This window comes from Toxorhynchites rutilus, chromosome 1, assembly GCF_029784135.1.
Source record: "Toxorhynchites rutilus septentrionalis strain SRP chromosome 1, ASM2978413v1, whole genome shotgun sequence".
Taxonomy (NCBI): Eukaryota; Metazoa; Arthropoda; class Insecta; order Diptera; family Culicidae; genus Toxorhynchites; species Toxorhynchites rutilus.
The window spans coordinates 9,272,782-9,290,681 of record NC_073744.1 but is presented as its reverse complement, the minus strand read 5'-3'; the positions used below and the strand labels follow the sequence as shown (position 1 = coordinate 9,290,681).

Below are 17,900 nucleotides of genomic sequence, written 5' to 3'. Positions count from 1 at the left end.
TGCATACATCTGGTACGACTTACAACTGGTGCAATTTGGAAAATCTGTGTTGCCGCCAACAATGGTTTTGAGCAGCAAGAAAGTAAGGAAGGAAGTTAGAAATTTCGAAATTGAATGCTCAAAACCAATGCGCAAAAATTCAAACTCAACAAAATAAATCGGCGAAAATGACAAAGACCATCATTCATTATCAAAAAAAAAAATTGCTTCCATCAATCGACGTGGTTAACATAGTCAATTGAGATCCAAAAGATTCATTCTCAAACGACAATCAATTCCTTCTCATTTGACTGAGTATTGAATCGAACGGAAACGAAGAGAGTGAAAGAAACAACAAACTCACTCTCATCATACCCCCGATGTTTATCTCTGGTGATGCGAACGTTCTGTCAAACCAGAACAAGAAAAAAATCAAAATATGACAACAAATCGTCGGGCGTGTGGAAGTTATAACTTGTTGTTTATTTTATGTTTCCGCTTTTTCGTTCCCCACCATCGATTTTCATTTTTTTCACACATACTGGTACAAGCAGATCAATTCAGTCTTGGTTACTGCGTCAATTGATAGCTCGAATGAAGAAGTGGCTATTCAATCGAATGAAAGGGTGATAGTGAAAAAAGAACCGCAAGAATGAAATACGCCCATTAGTCAGATCAGTTCATGTGCTCGCGGTATGTAGAATGAATAGAAGTTTTGTCGAATTCAAATGAATGATTCGATAATTTGCAGCTCTGCTCAAAATAAGAAATTAAAACTCATTATCACAATAGAAAATCCCTGTCAGACACAATTTTCGTTCAAGGATTCTGTACCACTAGCAGAAAATTTTAGAAGTTCAATGAACTAGTGTAGCTGTAAACTATCGAGAACGCACCAACTAAGGGTTTTGATTGAGATAATGAATTACATGATAAGGCTTATCTCGCGACGATATAATGACACCGTCTTTATCTGAAACGGAGAATTCTAACTAATGGGCCTTTAACATCCATCTCATCCCACAGTCGTCTACGCAGACTACTCCTCGTCCGGCCGTTCGCTGCAGTTCCTCGAAGACTACATCAACAAGGAAGTCCTGCCTGCGTTGGGTGACGCTAGTTGCATTTCCGCCGTCACCGGTCTCCAATCCCATCTGTACGAGTAAGTAACCTACCATAGAGCCGTTGCTTATCACGTAAACGCCACAATTCAAATTAACTTTTCAGCAATGAGGCCCGCGATCTGGTACGAGCTGCCGTTGGGGCCACCGCCGAAGATGAGATCGTATTCTGTGATAACCCAGTCGAACGGATCTGTTTTCTGCTGTCGAACGCCTACACTCAGGGTCTGGTCTGTGATACCAGCAACAACAACAACAGGTCTCTCCCACCGATCCTTTTCGTTAGCACCTCGGAACCCATTGCCAATCTGAAGGTTTGGCTCGACGGGGGATGGCACGTCGAGAGGATAACAAAAAACCACGAAGGGTTCCTAGATTTGGTGGAATTGGATCGGCGATTGCTTCATTACTCGGAATCGCGTCGGCTGATGGTGGGTTTGTTTTCCGGTGCATCCCGAGTGACCGGAATGCTTGCGGACGATGTGGCGACTACGATTCTGCTGCATCAGTACGATGCGCTCTCGATTTGGGACCACAGCATGGCGGCCTCATCGGCGCCAATCTGCGCGAATCCGATTCTGCCCGGTGCCCAGAAGGATGCCATATTTTTCCAGTGCCGTCGAATGGTGGGAGGTGTCCAAGCGCCCGGGGTTTTAGTTATTAAGAAAAAGTTGGTCGAGAATAGTTTATCGTTTACGAAGGATACGGTTGATGTGGTGGGTGCGGTACGAGCTGGTCTTGTGCTGCAGCTGAAGGAATCGTTGGGCGTTCAAGCGATCATGGGCCGCATGGAGAAGATTTGCAAACAAATGCTTGCCCACGTGCGAACGATACCGGAGATCGCTCTGCTTGGGCCCACCTGCACGACGGCTAAGCGGCTAACGTCACTTTGTTTCATGGTACGCCATCCGCGGGGGGCTTTCCTGCATCATCGCTTCGTGGTGGCAGTGCTGAACGATGTGTTTGGCATCCAAGCAACGGCGGACAACGTTGTAGCGGATTTGCTTGGGATAAATCCCCAGCTGGCGGTAGAGTACGAGAAAGTTCTGAATGATGAGTCTTTGAAGGCGGCCAGTATCCATCCCGGTTATATTCGGGTGACGTTTCCATTTTTTATGACCGAAACAGAGGTTGGATTCATCCTGGAAGCACTGAAAATGGTCGCCACGGAAGCGTGGAAGCTGCTGCCCCAGTACGAGGTTGATGATCGAACGGGAGAGTGGAGACACCACTCGAACTCGTTGGCTAAGGAACGCAAATGGCTCGGGGCGATCCGATACACAGATGGCAAGATGCTGTTTTCCGACAGAAGAATCTCTGGCCCGGGAAGTTTTCCCCAAAATTATGCAGATTGCCTGCAAACGGCACGGAATTTGTTTAATCGTGCGCGCAAAATGGCCCAACGATCGGCTTCGGATGAAATCATCCTCAAGTTGCCCCATCCGTCGGTGGAAAATCTCCGTTGGTATATGCTTCCGGGGGAAGCTCACGAGTTGCTGCTCGGACATTCTCACAGTGTCAAAAACACAGTGCCATTCGATCCCACCAAAAGTGAGTTATGCAATCATTCGATAACTGAACCGGATTTAACTGTACTGCTCTTTGACTGGACGAATGTTAACTGGGCTTTGGCTCAGTTAAAGACAGAATTTCGAATAAAAATGGACATCACATTCAATTTGAAGATTTACTGTAAGGGGTATTCGAGTTTTAAAAATTTACATTATTTTTGCATGACAAAAACTTTGATTGAATTACAGAAAAATGATTTCCCCAAATTATAAGAGAGCAGGGAGTAAAATGACCCCCATAAGCAAACCAGGCTCAAACATGTATTTTTAATATATCATTCAATGTTTTTTTCACATCCCCAATATAGCCACGTCTGTTTCGTTTGTAATTATTTGTAGGGAAGAGTGGTACAAAACGCGCCATTTAAGCGAATGAGCCATTCACCGCGCTTGTTGTAATTGATGCATGCTCTTCAACATCTAGAATATTCATTCCATCACTGCTATCACTGCCTGATGCGTTTTAAGAAAAAATACTCGAATTTGCAGAGAATCTTGTATATTTCCGTCGACAGGGTGGGATAAAATGCCACAATCCATGGACAAAACGCACCATAACAACGGAGTGATACGTCAACCAATTTTTTAACATTTTTTTATCTGGAATCACGAAAAAAGCTGCCAAATTAGGTGACTTTCATGAAAATATGAATTTGCTAAATATATAGCATGATTCCTTGCTGTGGTGGCTGAGAGCAGACAAACAGCCTTAAAGAGTTAATGTTTGCTGGCGAGTAGTGTATTATCTGAAACGAAGGCGATGCATTCACATACGTCATATCTGATTTCCAATTTAATATGTTTAACTGTACTCTCAGGAAAAGGAAGTCTTCCCTATCAAGCAAACAAAATACTTAGTTCATTTGTTGGAAGTAGATGAAATTCATTGGAACGATCTCAAGTGTATTATCTGACAAGAATTTGTTCTCTCAAGAGACTCTGAATGTAGTTTTGAATAATTTGATACTATTTGTAAGCCAACTTGGTAGCCTTGTAAAGCCAAATAAACATCAACAATCATGATGTGTGTGTGCTCCTGCAACCGAGTGGTTAGCATCACACAAATCATGCCAGAAGTTCAAATTCGTTTTCCATTCTGGTCGGACGGATCTTTCGTCAAAGAAAATTTCTCTGACATGCACTGTAAACAGTATTCTAGAGCACGTCAGTGCCATTAAAAAGAAGAAGAATCTTGATGTTTCAAATTTATAATATGATGTGATATATCCTCTATCACGATCTAAAATGATTTACTGTTACATAATTTTCCACAGCTTGTAAAACGTTTTTTCGCAGTACTATATTGATTTAAAATATACGTTAATGCGGCTCACGAACTGCACCTGCATGATATACATATATGATGTCGATTAGACTTATTTTACGATAGTAAAATTAACTGATGGTTGTTACTCCGAATTACGACTTAATCTGTCGTGTAAAATGAAATCGTTTTTCCGCATTTTACGCGATTGTAGATATACACGACGTATCCTTCGATCGACATTATATACGATTGTGATTGTGATATATGACATAGAATATGCCAAGTTATACGATTTAATATTTGTTAGGTAGCTCTCGAATTTATTTGTACGTTAATCCAATTCCATATTGCGACATCTGGGTGATACGATGTGTTTCACTTAGATCTTCCTATTATCTTGCAGTAAACGTTGTCTTGATCCGGCCCAATTTTCAGGAATCCAATCTATTGGTTTCTGCCTGTCGTCTATCCAGGTAACGCAATAAACTTCACTTGGGCGTGGATGCCCAGCAGCAGTGTACAATCTTCTCATTTCTGTTTATTCAATCACAACGATGTGAATTACACAGATACACTTGAATTCACAGTTCGGCTGAGAAGTTTATAAGGTAGACTCTAGATGGCTTCTTCTTCTTCAATGGCACTAACGTTCCTAGAGGAACTTCGCCGTCTCAACGTAGTATTACTTGCGTCATTTTTATTAGTACTTAGTTGAGATTTCTATGCCAAATAACACGCCTTGAATGCATTCTGAGTGGCAAGCTCTAGAATACGCGTGATCACAGTGCAAGTCGGAGGAAATTTCTTTGACGAAAAACTAGAAGTGGGTTATATCTTTGATATAACCGCAGGGTGGACGTAGGACTAAAGTTGACTTAGCAATCAACAAATAACAAGTATATAAATCTTAGACGTTTCATCTTTCGAATAAAGTGATTATCATACTATTTCGTTTAAAAATAAAAATAAAAAGAGTTAACGTTCAAAGGGGGAATCGATTCCTCCTCGGAGATACCCAGCGCAAATAGTACCCACTCCACAAACTCCGACAGTTGGAATCATCGTTGATCCGGAGCAGGATTATTAGGACTTCCCAATAACGACGATCGATTGCAGCATTCGTAAACAAATAATTTTATATCGCTGCTTTTATAAATGTGATTTCTTCGATATGTTATATAATATCCACTTTGATCATATCCACTACACCGTATCATACCATATCAAATCCATAGTCAATCCGAGTACAATAGTACTCGCTGCTTGCATCTAATTTGCTATGCCAATTTCCCCTGGCTGCAAGTCTGTGTTAGAGAAACATTCCGATTTCCAGAAACGCAAGCGAGTACAAAAGTACCCGCAGCTTGAATCTGTGTTGCAATGTTGATTTCCCCCAGGCTACATGGTTTCGAAGTCTGTGTTAGGGAAACATCCATCCATTCCAGCGATCGTACCTCAATCGTTGCGCAATTATAACTGAGTGAATTTCCGAGCGGCACTCGCTTATATACCGATTGGTGTGATTTCAAAAGCCTGTTTCGAAAGTAATTTTAGGACTATTGAAACAAATTTCTGGATCAAAAAGTAACAAGCATATAGCGCGTAGAAATTTTATCTGTCGAATGAATTGTTTATCATACTATTTCGTTCAGTTGTTTAGGAGCTATTAACGCTCAAAATCTCGTTCTCCGGCGTAACGCTCTCGTTTTTGAAAGTTTGGATTTACACTCCAGTATAGAAATGAAAGACGTAGTCCTACGTCAAAATTCCCCCGACCAGAACGGGAATCGAACCCGAACACCCGGCATGTTAGTTATGACGCTAACCACCAAGGGAGCACTAGACTCTAGATGGCGCGTCTTGCAAAAATCTACTTGACTATCACAAAGCACCATCTTTCAATGGATACGTGTCAAAATTTGACAGCAATCGGTCGAATGGTTCGTGAGTTACAGCATTGAGAGTGAAGCAACTTTTGTTATTGTGAAAAAAATGGAAAAATCTGAATTTCGTGTATTGATAAAGCATTGCTTTATGATGGAAAAAGACCGGTGGGTAATGTCGGGGACATAACCGGAGAGACGTAGGACTACACCAAGGGGTATCCATTATTCGAATATCATGGAGCACAGATCCCAGAATGACCAATTTTTCATGTACAAAATTACAGAAAAAAATCAAAGGATAGAATAAAACCTCAGCACTCAGCAATCACTCAAACGCTTAGATTCAAATACGAAAAAATCAAAATTTGTCGTGCAAATGTTGTAGGGGTTATTGTTCAGCCGGCAACGAACACACACTTGATGGCAAGCATATCGTAATAGGAATTTACTGTCTGGTATCGTGATATAATTGGGCTTTGCACTCCTCATGAATAACTGTGTTCTAGCCAAGTCCTTCATTTGATAATGCAAATCTATTTTGGATTTGCATTTTTCATAAATAACTGTGTTCTACTAGTCAATCCCTTTCATTTGATACCCATATTGATGGGGCTTTGAGAAAATATGTAATCCGCCATTTTGTATCGGCCGCCATCTTGGATTTCCAAGATCATGAAACACGAAGTTTTATAATGACTGCAGAGATAAAGGTGTGTTCCAAATTTCAAATCAACCGATCAACAGGAAAGGCGTCAAATTTCAATTAATGTGGTACAGCGCCATAGACATGATATATACAAACATACAAATATGTCACAGCTAAATAAAACCGTTTAAAAACTCCAGCATTCTATCAAATCGAGCGCGATTAACCACTCATTCACCAGGCGCGACGCTTCCACCGCTTTTAATACACTTCGATAGGCTCTCCTGCTCCACATCCCATTGAAACTCCTGTCTCTCACTCTTGCGGTATCGCACCGCATACATCACCGGCAAATGCAGCGATATCTCTTATGCTGAAAATCAATTTCAAGATAGCGTCTTTCCTGCTTGGCGTCCGATGATAGAATGTGGCCAAGCCCCATCATCGCTCACTTTATATGGCCATATAGTTAACGTTGTAGCGACCGCCTATATTTATTTATAATCTCTTTTGTCTCCCTCCTTCACCTTATCCATACGTTTCACCCGTACCCGTGGTTGCTTGTAATGAACAGCTGTTTGCTGCGGGAGCGCAGACAAAATGTATGGGAAAGTAGGGAATTCTTTCTTCCAATTTTTCATAAATTTGAACTTTATATGAGCTGAAAAACCGTAACGTGTAGCATATAAACAATTGCTGAGGATATTTCCTATCAATGTGTGTATTTGGAACCAAAATCCGTTCATTAATTAAGGAGGTATTAGCGTTCAAAAACTGAACCTTTTCCACACCGAAATATTGAAATGGGCCCCTATATTAAAAGGTTAGACGTAGTCCTACGTCAAAAAATACAGTGCAAACCAAAGCATGGCTTGACAAACGTTATCCGGTGATTATCGAAACTCATGCCTATTTTGGGGGAAAACCGAAAGAGTACTATAAAAATGTCATCGAAAAGTTGCAATATCGCTATAATCGCTGTATCGCCCTCGAAGACAATTATGTTGAATAATAAAATTGAATTTTGCAAAAAAAAAATAGTTTTACTATGTTACCTTATAAAGTTTTCAGTCGAACTGTTATATGTCAACAAAAATCACGGTGGGGTTGCAGGATGCCCGTACTAAAAGATTATTCAAAAGATTACGAATAGGGAAAACAATATAAAATATAAAAAAATGAGAATTATAGTGCAATTCTAAAAAAGATGGGGTAAGATGAACTGTATGGTGTCCAAAACTCACCAGAACAATGGGTTGAAATGTCAAACGACCTCGAAGCATATCTTTAGGTTAAATCTTGATTCGCTGTATATACAAAGCTTCGGATAAAGTGCGCTACACATACAACGTCCCGTCACCGTGAAGTCAACGTAAAGGAATGAAATGTCAAATATCCCTTCATGGAAATCTTATGGTAGCATTCACATACATCATCACCGGGAACTTTGACGTCGGCAAAATAAGTCCAAGAGAATTGGCGATGTAACGCAAAACGTAAACGATCGGTGAGACATCTGGATTTTGTTTTTGAACTATGAAAATGATGATAATCTAACATAAAACTCAAAAACAAATCACGTATATTTTACTTCCGGACTTTCCAAGTTAGTTCTCACATGCAGGAATCATGCATTTTTCTACTTGTTTTTGATTGTGCTCTCGAATTTCCTTGTTTAATTCAACCATTGTCAATATTTAAAAGGTGTGTCACATCAAATTGCATCACGGAAAAAACGCTGTAGAAATTTAATTTTTAGGAATTATATCTTCAGCTTTCGCTTATAATCAGATAAGAGTGTATAGATCACGTTGGCCATGCTTCACTGTCAATTTTTCGTAAATTTGGAAAAATGTCGTCGAACGAAAAAGAGCGTCGTGAGTTAATCCTGCGCACTCATTTCGAGAATCCGGAGTTGTCACATCGGGACATCGGTAAGATGCTGGGAATCGTCCAATCCACGGTCAGCAGAGTACTAAAACGATACTTCGAGAACCTAACCATCGCCCGGAAGGTGAAGAACGGCAAAAATGGATGCTCCGTCAGTGAAAAAGATCACAAGCGCGTAGTTAAGCAGTTTAGACGTGATCCGAGAAGTTCGGTCCGGGATGTCGCCAATAAGCTGAATTTGTCAAGTTCATTCGTCCAGCGGACTAAGCAGCGGGAGGGCCTGCGTACATACAAGGTGCAGAAGGCTCCTAACCGCGACGAAAGGCAAAACATGGTGGGGAAGACGCGAGCCCGGAAGCTGTACACCGAAATGCTGATGAAGCCGCATTGCCTGGTAATGGACGATGAAACCAACGTCAAAGCGGACTTTCGTCAGCTGCCGGGCCTGTTGTTCTTCTCCGCAGAGGACAAATTCAGCGTTCCGGAGGAGATTCGCAAGCAGAAACTATCCAAGTTTGCCAAAAAGTACATGGTGTGGCAAGCGATCTGCTCTTGCGGAAAGCGGAGCACCCCCTTCGTGATGACCGGCACGGTAAACGGGCAGGTTTACCTTAAGGAGTGCCTACAGTAGCGCTTACTACCACTATTGAAGCAGCACGAGGGCCCGACCATCTTCTGGCCGGATCTCGCTTCGTGCCACTATTTAAAGGACGTGTTGGAGTGGTACGAAGCCAACGGGGTCACCTTCGTGCCAAAGGAAATGAACCCGCCCAACGCGCCGGAGCTTCGCCCAATAGAGAAATATTGGGCGATTATGAAGCAGGCCCTCCGGAAGAACCCAAAAGTTGTCAAATCGGGGGCTGACTTCAAGAGAAAATGGATTTCTGTTAAAAAAAACTACAACCTGACGTACAGAACCTTATGGACGGGGTAAAGAGGAAGGTGCAAGCATACGGGCTTGGGCTCGAAGTATGAATAAAAAGAAAATGCCAAAAGTTGTTTAATAGTTTTTATTTTACTGTCTAAAATTTTCAAAAGGATCGGTCTACTGGGCGAATTTCTACAGCGTTTTTTCCGTGATGCAATTTGATGTGACACTCCCTTTATACTGTTTTCACTACTGAAAGAGGTAAACAAATAACATGTTATATATAAAATTGCGCAGAATTAAATTTCTTCCAAACTCATCGCAGTCAAATAATCTTTTATTATTATAACATTGTAATTTATGGAAAGAACTACAAACCTTCCATAAGCTCACATTGCAAAATTTAAAACCATCATCAATTTCATCGCAGCGTCGCCTAGGTGTAGATTTGTACGTTAGGGTGGGTTTAGACTAGTGATATATTCATATGAAGAAATATGATGAGATTTATAGAAATCGCATCAACCGTTTACACTAGCGTGAACTTCTATAATGAATATATTCATATCTTCGGTGAATTTATTCACCTGAAGTAGAACTGCATCCAACTTTAGTGATTTCTCACCAGTGAGAAATTCACAAGCGTTTACATATGTTGAATTTATTCAAGTTATATATACCTCGAATAAGTGTATCATATTTATTCTCACCCGTTTACACCTATTTTCAGGTGAATAAATCCATCTATAGCTATAGCTCTCCCTAGTGTAAACCCGCCATTAGATCGCCAATTTTCGAAAATTCTTGTCGAACCAGTGACTCCGAGGAATTTTCATTCCAATGTTTTTTTGTTTACAAATGTCCTAATACGTGCCGCTGTATATTGAAGTGCTGGCAGACTTTTGGTCTCTATAAGTATGAGTTTTCATTGCGAGTCTAATGTTTGGGTTATTGGATGGATTTTAGTAATGCGAAACATTGTAATAATTTGGCTCGTTTCACTTTTCTTACATAATACAAGAACGTGTATGAGAAAATGATTGTATGCACAAATTTATTACAGCAAATGTCTATGTTATTCGGTAACACTGACAGTGAACTAGGTCTTTGTAGCAGTGTTGCCACATTTTCATCTGTACCAGAAGGGGTAAAAACCATTTTCGTCTGTATTTTTTCTTGAAAATTCTGTAGCAAAAATCTGTACCATCGGAAACATTTGTTGAAGAGAAAATATTGTTATATTCGCATGAAAAAATACTCATGAATTCACTACAAAATATGATATTTACTTTTAAACTTTATATGTACATTTACTTGCTACAAAGTCTACATTTATTGTAAATGTACATATCATTCGCAAGCCTCGAATCAATCTTGTGTTTGATCGTGCTTATACAGAGTCATTCCAAATTTAAATTACATACTATCATTTAAAAAAAATATATCGAGATGTCGCCACGATGTTCAATCAAATTATTGCACCTTAGAATTGCATATAATATTCCTATTTTGATTATATAAAAAAAAATCGCTCGACGTTTGCCGAAGAGTGAAACATAGTGAGTACATTTGAAACAAGGCTTCCAAGCGAACCGACAATTCTTTTTAGACATCCAATTTATGTCTGCCAATCCTACACATGTTCGTTTTCTGAAAATGTGGCTTCCTTCCGGAGCAATTTTACTTTTACGGAATACCTCCTCCAGATCTTGTAAATTACTTCACAGCTTCACAGATGTGTTTTGTGTTGTTTCTTGTTTCATTTCTAGCATCCCTAGAGATTCATGTAATAAAACTGAACAAAAAAAAATTCACCCGCCGAAAAAATCTGTACCAATCTGTACTTTATGACGAAAATCTGTGATCTTTACCGTATGAATCTGTACCGCAAAAAACAAAAAAAAACTTTACCTTTCCGGATAAATCTGTGACAACAATGCTTCGTTGTAGACTTGGTTGAAAAAATCGCATTTTCATATAAGAACTTAACTTTTAACATTTGTTTATCCAAACTCAGTCGATAGCTTTGGTAACATTTGAGAACGTATTGAAGTTTACATAACATAAATTATTTTTATAATGCTTCAAAAGTCTTATGGAAAAAGCAGCCAAAGTTGCATGAAATCATGCAGTTCTTTAAACATTGCTATATTTTGAAGCTATATGAGGTTTTCTGTGCTAACATATATTCAGTATTATTCACGATGAGAAATGAAGTTATAAGCATCGACGCATCCTGCCAATTTTTATTTTCCAATATTTTCCAAGGGAGTGCGTTTTACCCCTCGTTATCCTGTACATGTATTATTCTCGCACTCAATGCAAAACTTCTAGTGGAAACCTTTTGTATATCCAATTTTACAATCAACGCGAATCGAAAAAGTCATTAAAGTTCCCCTCGATTATATTTGACGTTTTACATGCCGGTCCAGTTAGAAAGCGAATGTTGATAACTGAGCTTCCTTTCTGGTTCAGTTACCGAATGAGTACTGTAGTTTGTAGATCATCAAAAAAAAAACGTCAAATCAAATTTGAATTGTATAGTTCCAGAGAACCCCTCACTGCAGATGATCCATCGGCATCATAGTCTTTCAGCGTTGGATATTAAGAGATTCAAGAGTCGCAGTCTTCCGGCATCTCCGCTACAAGTGTCCATCCGAAGACAACTTTCCGGTTCACCACAGCAATCGCACAGTCCGACACCGACCCCAACTTCCTCGCCGCCGATTGTTCGTTTCTCCCTCGGCGGTGAAGTGACCAATTACAGTCCCCCACAGGTGAACCATCTGATCGCGCTCGAGAACAGCCCCAGCCGAAATAGGTAAGTGATGACCCGAGCTTGTGGTGGTGGTGACTGAGGTTCCTTCTTTTGTATGTCTGTAACTAAATACTTCCCCCCTAGCAAGCGAAGCAATACCTTTCTAATGTTGACACTAGTGAAACTGAATAGATAAAATTCAATTCCTCGTTTAATTGGGTTGCTAACCTACCTGCAGATGCAATAGCTGGGGTTCGCCGACGAATGGTACGGCGAAGGCAAGAAGTCCGGTGATTAGCAGCGTCACAAGCAGCGTTAGTGGTAGCGGTAGCGGAGGTGGTCTAGACGTCTTTGGTCCTCAAACGCGTCACAGCCTAGGATTGGCTCAACATCATCATCGTCAATCGCAAGCGGCGAGCCAAGACCAGAGCTGCGGAAAACCCAGCTTCGGAAATCGATCACCACCCGCGCTGGAGGCAAAATCGAAGCGACGCTCCTGTTCCTGTAGCAGCCAAACAGATCTTGTCGTTGAGCCCGCCGGAACTACTGCTGCGGCAGCTTCTGTCGGCTCTTCGTCCGCACCAAACCTTCCCAACCTAAGGCCGCTGCTCAGAGGAAGGTTCGCGATCATCTCGTTCTTGCTGTGGATGACTTTTTGTTTCAATTTTTATCCATCTAGACCAGTGGTGCTCAACCTTTTTTTTTAGAGGGGCCACAAACACGTGCCAGTCATGGTGTCACGCCCGTCAAAAAGTTCCAAGACACGAACGTATTATGAAAACAGGACTACGAAATTATAAAGGACAAGAAACAAACATTATAGAAAAAGTCGAGAAAGAAACTATTTAGTACGAACATTTGATGACACTGACAAGGGCGATAAGAAAATGCTTTCACTGAGTGAGAGGCACAGCGGAACAAATTTTCACCTCCAGAACACAGCTCTCGCCACTGAAAAATACCTTCTTCACATTCGGCTTGAAATGTGCTCCGCTTTTAACCCGGAAACAATGCTTGAGTTTACGAAAAAGATTTGAACGATCGGAAAAAGTCAAATTCGTTCACGATTCATCAGTCATCCTGCTAGCGACCAAATGACAGCGACGAGGCGAGGTTTTCCAATTTGGCCTTTTATTAAGACAAGATGCGAATGCAAAACTTAACTATTAAATCAATAAATTTCAACACACTCCTAAATTCTTTTCAATTCGCTTTTGATTTCTTCGAATGTGATTTTAGAATGCATCGAAATTTTCAAAATAACTATACAGACAAACCGGTTTTTGTACGATTTCTCATTTGTCTGACTTTCTGAATGGCCAGATATAAGAAAATAGCATTAGTTAAAAAAAAACTGTCTGTTCATATAGATAACAGGAATTATAATTAACGAGTTAAAAAGGTGGAACAAACAATCCGTACCAGTTGCTTCACCGTCAAATGGACTTCACGGCATATTGAAGTGACTCTCCCCAGACTGAAATTGTTTTCCTCTCTCTCTCATGTATCATGTATACATGTATCGATGTTTGAGTTCACGGTGGGTAAACTATGGAGCCGTACATTAATGGTGGCAGGGTGCCGACTACTTGGAAAAACCTTGAAAATCAGAGAATGTCGGGGAAAATCAGGGAATGTCAGGGAATTTTGTCAGCAATCTGGAAAAAATGTAACTCTGCCAATTAGAATTTCAACTATTGCAGTGATTAGAATTTTAATTATGATTTTGAAAAATTGTTTTGGCAATTCTCTAATTTTTTTAAAATTTTTATGTTACAGAAAATATTACTAATATATGTAACATAGGAGCATAGCAGTATTAAGTATGGCAATGTAGATAGGTAATGGCAGGAAAAAAACATTCTCCAACGCATTTGGCTGCACGATCCGAGGATTTCGTCATGGTTGGTTGACACTAGCCAGGATTCACTTACTGTTCCATATTCACATCAAGAGTTAGAACCAGACACCTCCAGGTTGTGTTGCAATTGGTCACATACTTATGCAATCAGTACCTGCAGTTTAACTTCAATCAATTCCCTTCCCTTGTTATTCTTTTTCGAAAACTATCAATAAATTCATGTTGTAAACTATTGTTGGACCTTGCCCCGTATTCTGAATCTGAGCTCGATAAAAATGTTGCAAACTATGGGCCTTATTATATGAATCCAATCGAGAAATCGATACAATCACTATCACTATCACACCGACAAAGATCCCGTATTTTGTAAATCGAGATAATCCTTTACCGAGCTCGAATTTCATGTGTTGCGATTGCATATATTTAGGCGTTTTTGAAATGTTTCCCAAGCGAATCGAAAAATTCCGACTATTGTACCGATAGCTTTCACACGGTCGATTTTTTTTATTAATTCGTTTATTTTTACAGGCTCAGTTACTTAAGTTTAAAGGAGCCGAATTCTTAAATATAATTTTAAAACTATATATATAAACAATTTTCTTACATCTATGGTTAGTAAGGTGGAAAACCGATTACTCGCGGTGTACTCGAGTTTAGGAGGGTGACATATTTTAAGGAGAAGGATGGGATATAAGGAAATAGTAACAATGTTGATGAACACTTATTTCATAAATCTATTCGTATATCTATAGTGTATTTACATTTCAACTTATTCTACTATTTATAGCAAGGGGACGAATTACCCGCAAAGGAAGGAAAGGAGGGTATAAGGATGTAGGGACAATCACACACGAAGATCGATAGCTTTAAGGAAAACATATATATGGTCTAACCGAGCCAACACATCTCTCACCGGCACATTGGGCTGTCTTCCTCGGGCCCGAAGGGAGTTTTCTAAATTCGATCTGGCGACCAGATACACCTCGCACGACCAAACAACGTGCTCGATGTCGTGATAACCTTGGCCACAAACGCAGAGATTGCTGCTGGCAAGATTGAAACGAAAGAGTAGTGCATCTAACGAACAGTGATTGGACATGAGTCGGGAGAAGGTACGAATAAAGTCCCGACTCAATTCCAGACTTTTGAACCACGGTTTGAGGCTAACCTTAGCGATAATCGAGTGAAGCCACCGGCCCAATTCATCTTCATTCCACTTGCGTTGCCAGTTAGCGATGGTATTTTTGCGGACTAAAGAATAAAATTCATTGAAGGCGATTTGACGCTGATAAATATCGCCTTCAATTGCACCTACCTTTGCCAATGAGTCAGCCCTCTCATTACCCGGAATTGAGCAATGTGAAGGGACCCAGACAAAGGTAATGACATAACAGCGTCTGGATAAAGCACTCAAAATTTCTCGTATTCTCTCAAGGAAGTACGGCGAGTGCTTTTCCGGCCTCACTGAACGGATAGCTTCGACAGAGCTAAGGTCGATGCTATTGATTGCCTCGGTATCTATAATAGAGCAATTCCACGCCAAATCGACCAAAAAACAGCAAAATTTGACCGGGCCCTCTCCATTTTTTTTAAGCTTGGTACTTATGATGGAAACTACCTAAAATCATAATTTTCATTGTCATATGACCAATTTTGATTGCGGCTGAAATTATCGATTTTTCTTTAAAAAAATCGTAAATCAAAATCCAGATGTCTGATTGAAATATCATATTCGAAAAAGTTGTTGGAAAATGAATAAACTATTTTGGAAAAATAACATTTCAAATACGCTGTTAAAAATGTTACTGAAAAATTGAATTTAATAGTTACATTTCAAGAACGGTTAGTCCTAGGACAAAATGTTATATATCGTTTTTCATTTCATGATTCTATTTGATGTTACTTTTCTTAAATGGTAAGTATTGCAATTACAAAAATTTATATCTTCATTTTGGTGAGTGAGACTCGGCACCACTCTACGTGAAACTTTGTTAAATTAGAAGTGTTTTGCAATGAAACCATACTAAAAAATATCGAAGGTGGAGATATAAAAGTTTTTAATATTAAATTCAATTTTTGAGATTTTTTAACAGTGTATTTTGAATGATATTTTTCCTAAATAGTTCATTGATTTTCCAACAACTATGTCAAACATCATATTTCGATCAGACATCTGGATTTTGATTTTTTCAATGAAAGATCAATGATTTTGAATACGCCCTTCGAAAAAATCAGCCGTGTTTGAAATTGGTCATATAACAACGAAAATTGTGATTGAGGGTAGTTTCCATAATAAATACCACGTTCCAAACAAAATGGGAGAAGGTCGGGTTAGCGGCCGGTCAATTTGGCATGGAGTTGCTCAACAGTAGAATAGAGCCAAAAAACAAAATTCTTATCGACTCGATTTCTATAATAGGGCCCTACGCTTTGTCGTTGGTTTCGACGAGTCTTTGAACAAGACTACAAAGAGGCTGCGGATGTATCAGAATATCAAATTTTAGGATGAAGAAGAGAAGGTGGTGGCCATTATAAATTACTTCAATGTTCTTGGGACGTTCTCAAGCATCAGAGATCAACTTACAACTTTTTAAGAAGACCTGGGGATTATATATTTGAACAAACGGCATCATAGTAAATTGGTCATTTAAGTGAGTTGGAACTGGACTTTCGAATTGGAGAAGAGAATGTTTTGAATTTGAGTAGCTTCGGATTGCATACTTTACACGGTTCATCCAAGAATAGATGGAAATTTTACGATATACACCCAAACTAGCGTTGGCAGAAAACATTTCATCTTTGGCAGAAATGATGCCATTTCGTGTGCTGGAAATGCGCAAATAATGACCTTTTTTTAAAAGCTTAGAAATGGTTTGTATGTATGCGAGCAGACATCTCTTTCTTTTCTCATTTCATTTGGGATTGTGCCAAAACAAAAAGTCCATACGACGTCAATGGGGATCGAACCAAGGCCGGCTGGAATGCAAAGCTATTTCACACGACCACGCTATCCATATAGCTGCTAGCGCTGTTATATAGAAGCGTGATAATATTACACCTCATCATAAAATGAAGTTGGAAAGTGTTTTCTAAGAGAATAAAGAAGAACATGAACGAAAATATATCTTTCTCTGTCTGGGCCATGTATTTGGCAAACTGTACGAAAAGCTTTCATATGCTTTCATTTCAATGTGTCTCCTGTTTCGCTCGCTCATATTGGCTCTAGCATGTATATTATATAAATGATATACATGTATTGGGGAGTAGAACATTTTCTGTTATTTTTCAGCTCATTTAATGTAATAACTTGGGATGCCATAACATGTGTTAAAAATTAACTTTGGGTGTACCCTTGCACCAATATGTGCAACTTGAAGCGGAAAAAGGCGCTCTTAGGTTAATTTTTAGCACATGTTGCATCATTTCTGTCAAAGATGAAATGTTTTTAGCCAACGCTAGTTTGGGTGTATAAAACATTTTCTAGAAGGAGATCTCACAAGGCATTTACAAATCCTAAAAAGATTTTCCACTGAACACTACAGTAAGCATGAATGAAGACTGGATGGAAACAAAGACTAACTTCAGTGTTCCATTCAAAGTGATTGAATTCAATCGCAACGAATGAGCAGAAGGTGGTCCCAAAACTCGTCCAGGATCACTCGTGTTTTATACCGATGGATCTAAAATTTATAAATCTACGGGAGCTGGGATTACTGGACCAGGAATCGACTTATCAATTCCAATGGGACAGTGGCCTACAGTTTTTCAAGCAGAAATACAAGCTATTCTAACATGTACAAATATTTGTTTGGCTAGAATAGTGGTTTCCAACCTTTTTTCGCTTTTTTGCTTTAAGTTTAACTTGTTGTAAAAAGTCTTGATAAATGCCGTACAAATTCCTTTTCTACGATCTTCTGTACTTTTTCGTGATCTGTTCCATCATCATTGACTGATGAAAGTCTTTCAAACATTGCGAAGTTGTTCAATTGAACATTACATTTCAGATTTGGAAATGTTTACCGAGGGTCGCAAATTTTAGCGTATCCAAAAAGT

At 39.5% G+C, this 17,900-nt stretch overlaps 1 protein-coding gene across 6 annotated transcripts in view; it reads left to right on the top strand.

Moving 5' to 3' along the window:
• Window positions 1-17,900, top strand: part of LOC129763418 (uncharacterized) — a 151,902-nt gene that overhangs the window by 123,391 nt on the left and 10,611 nt on the right. For 4 of the 6 annotated variants that reach the window (XM_055762474.1, XM_055762473.1, XM_055762472.1 and 1 more), the window contains exons 2-5: window positions 1,006-1,141; window positions 1,207-2,651; window positions 11,773-12,049; window positions 12,225-12,605. In XM_055762474.1, the coding sequence (XP_055618449.1) occupies window positions 1,006-1,141; window positions 1,207-2,651; window positions 11,773-12,049; window positions 12,225-12,605 (2,239 nt within the window). The remainder of the gene's footprint in view (window positions 1-1,005; window positions 1,142-1,206; window positions 2,652-11,772; window positions 12,050-12,224; window positions 12,606-17,900) is intronic. The other 2 variants (XM_055762476.1, XM_055762475.1) reach the window with 1 other exon arrangement.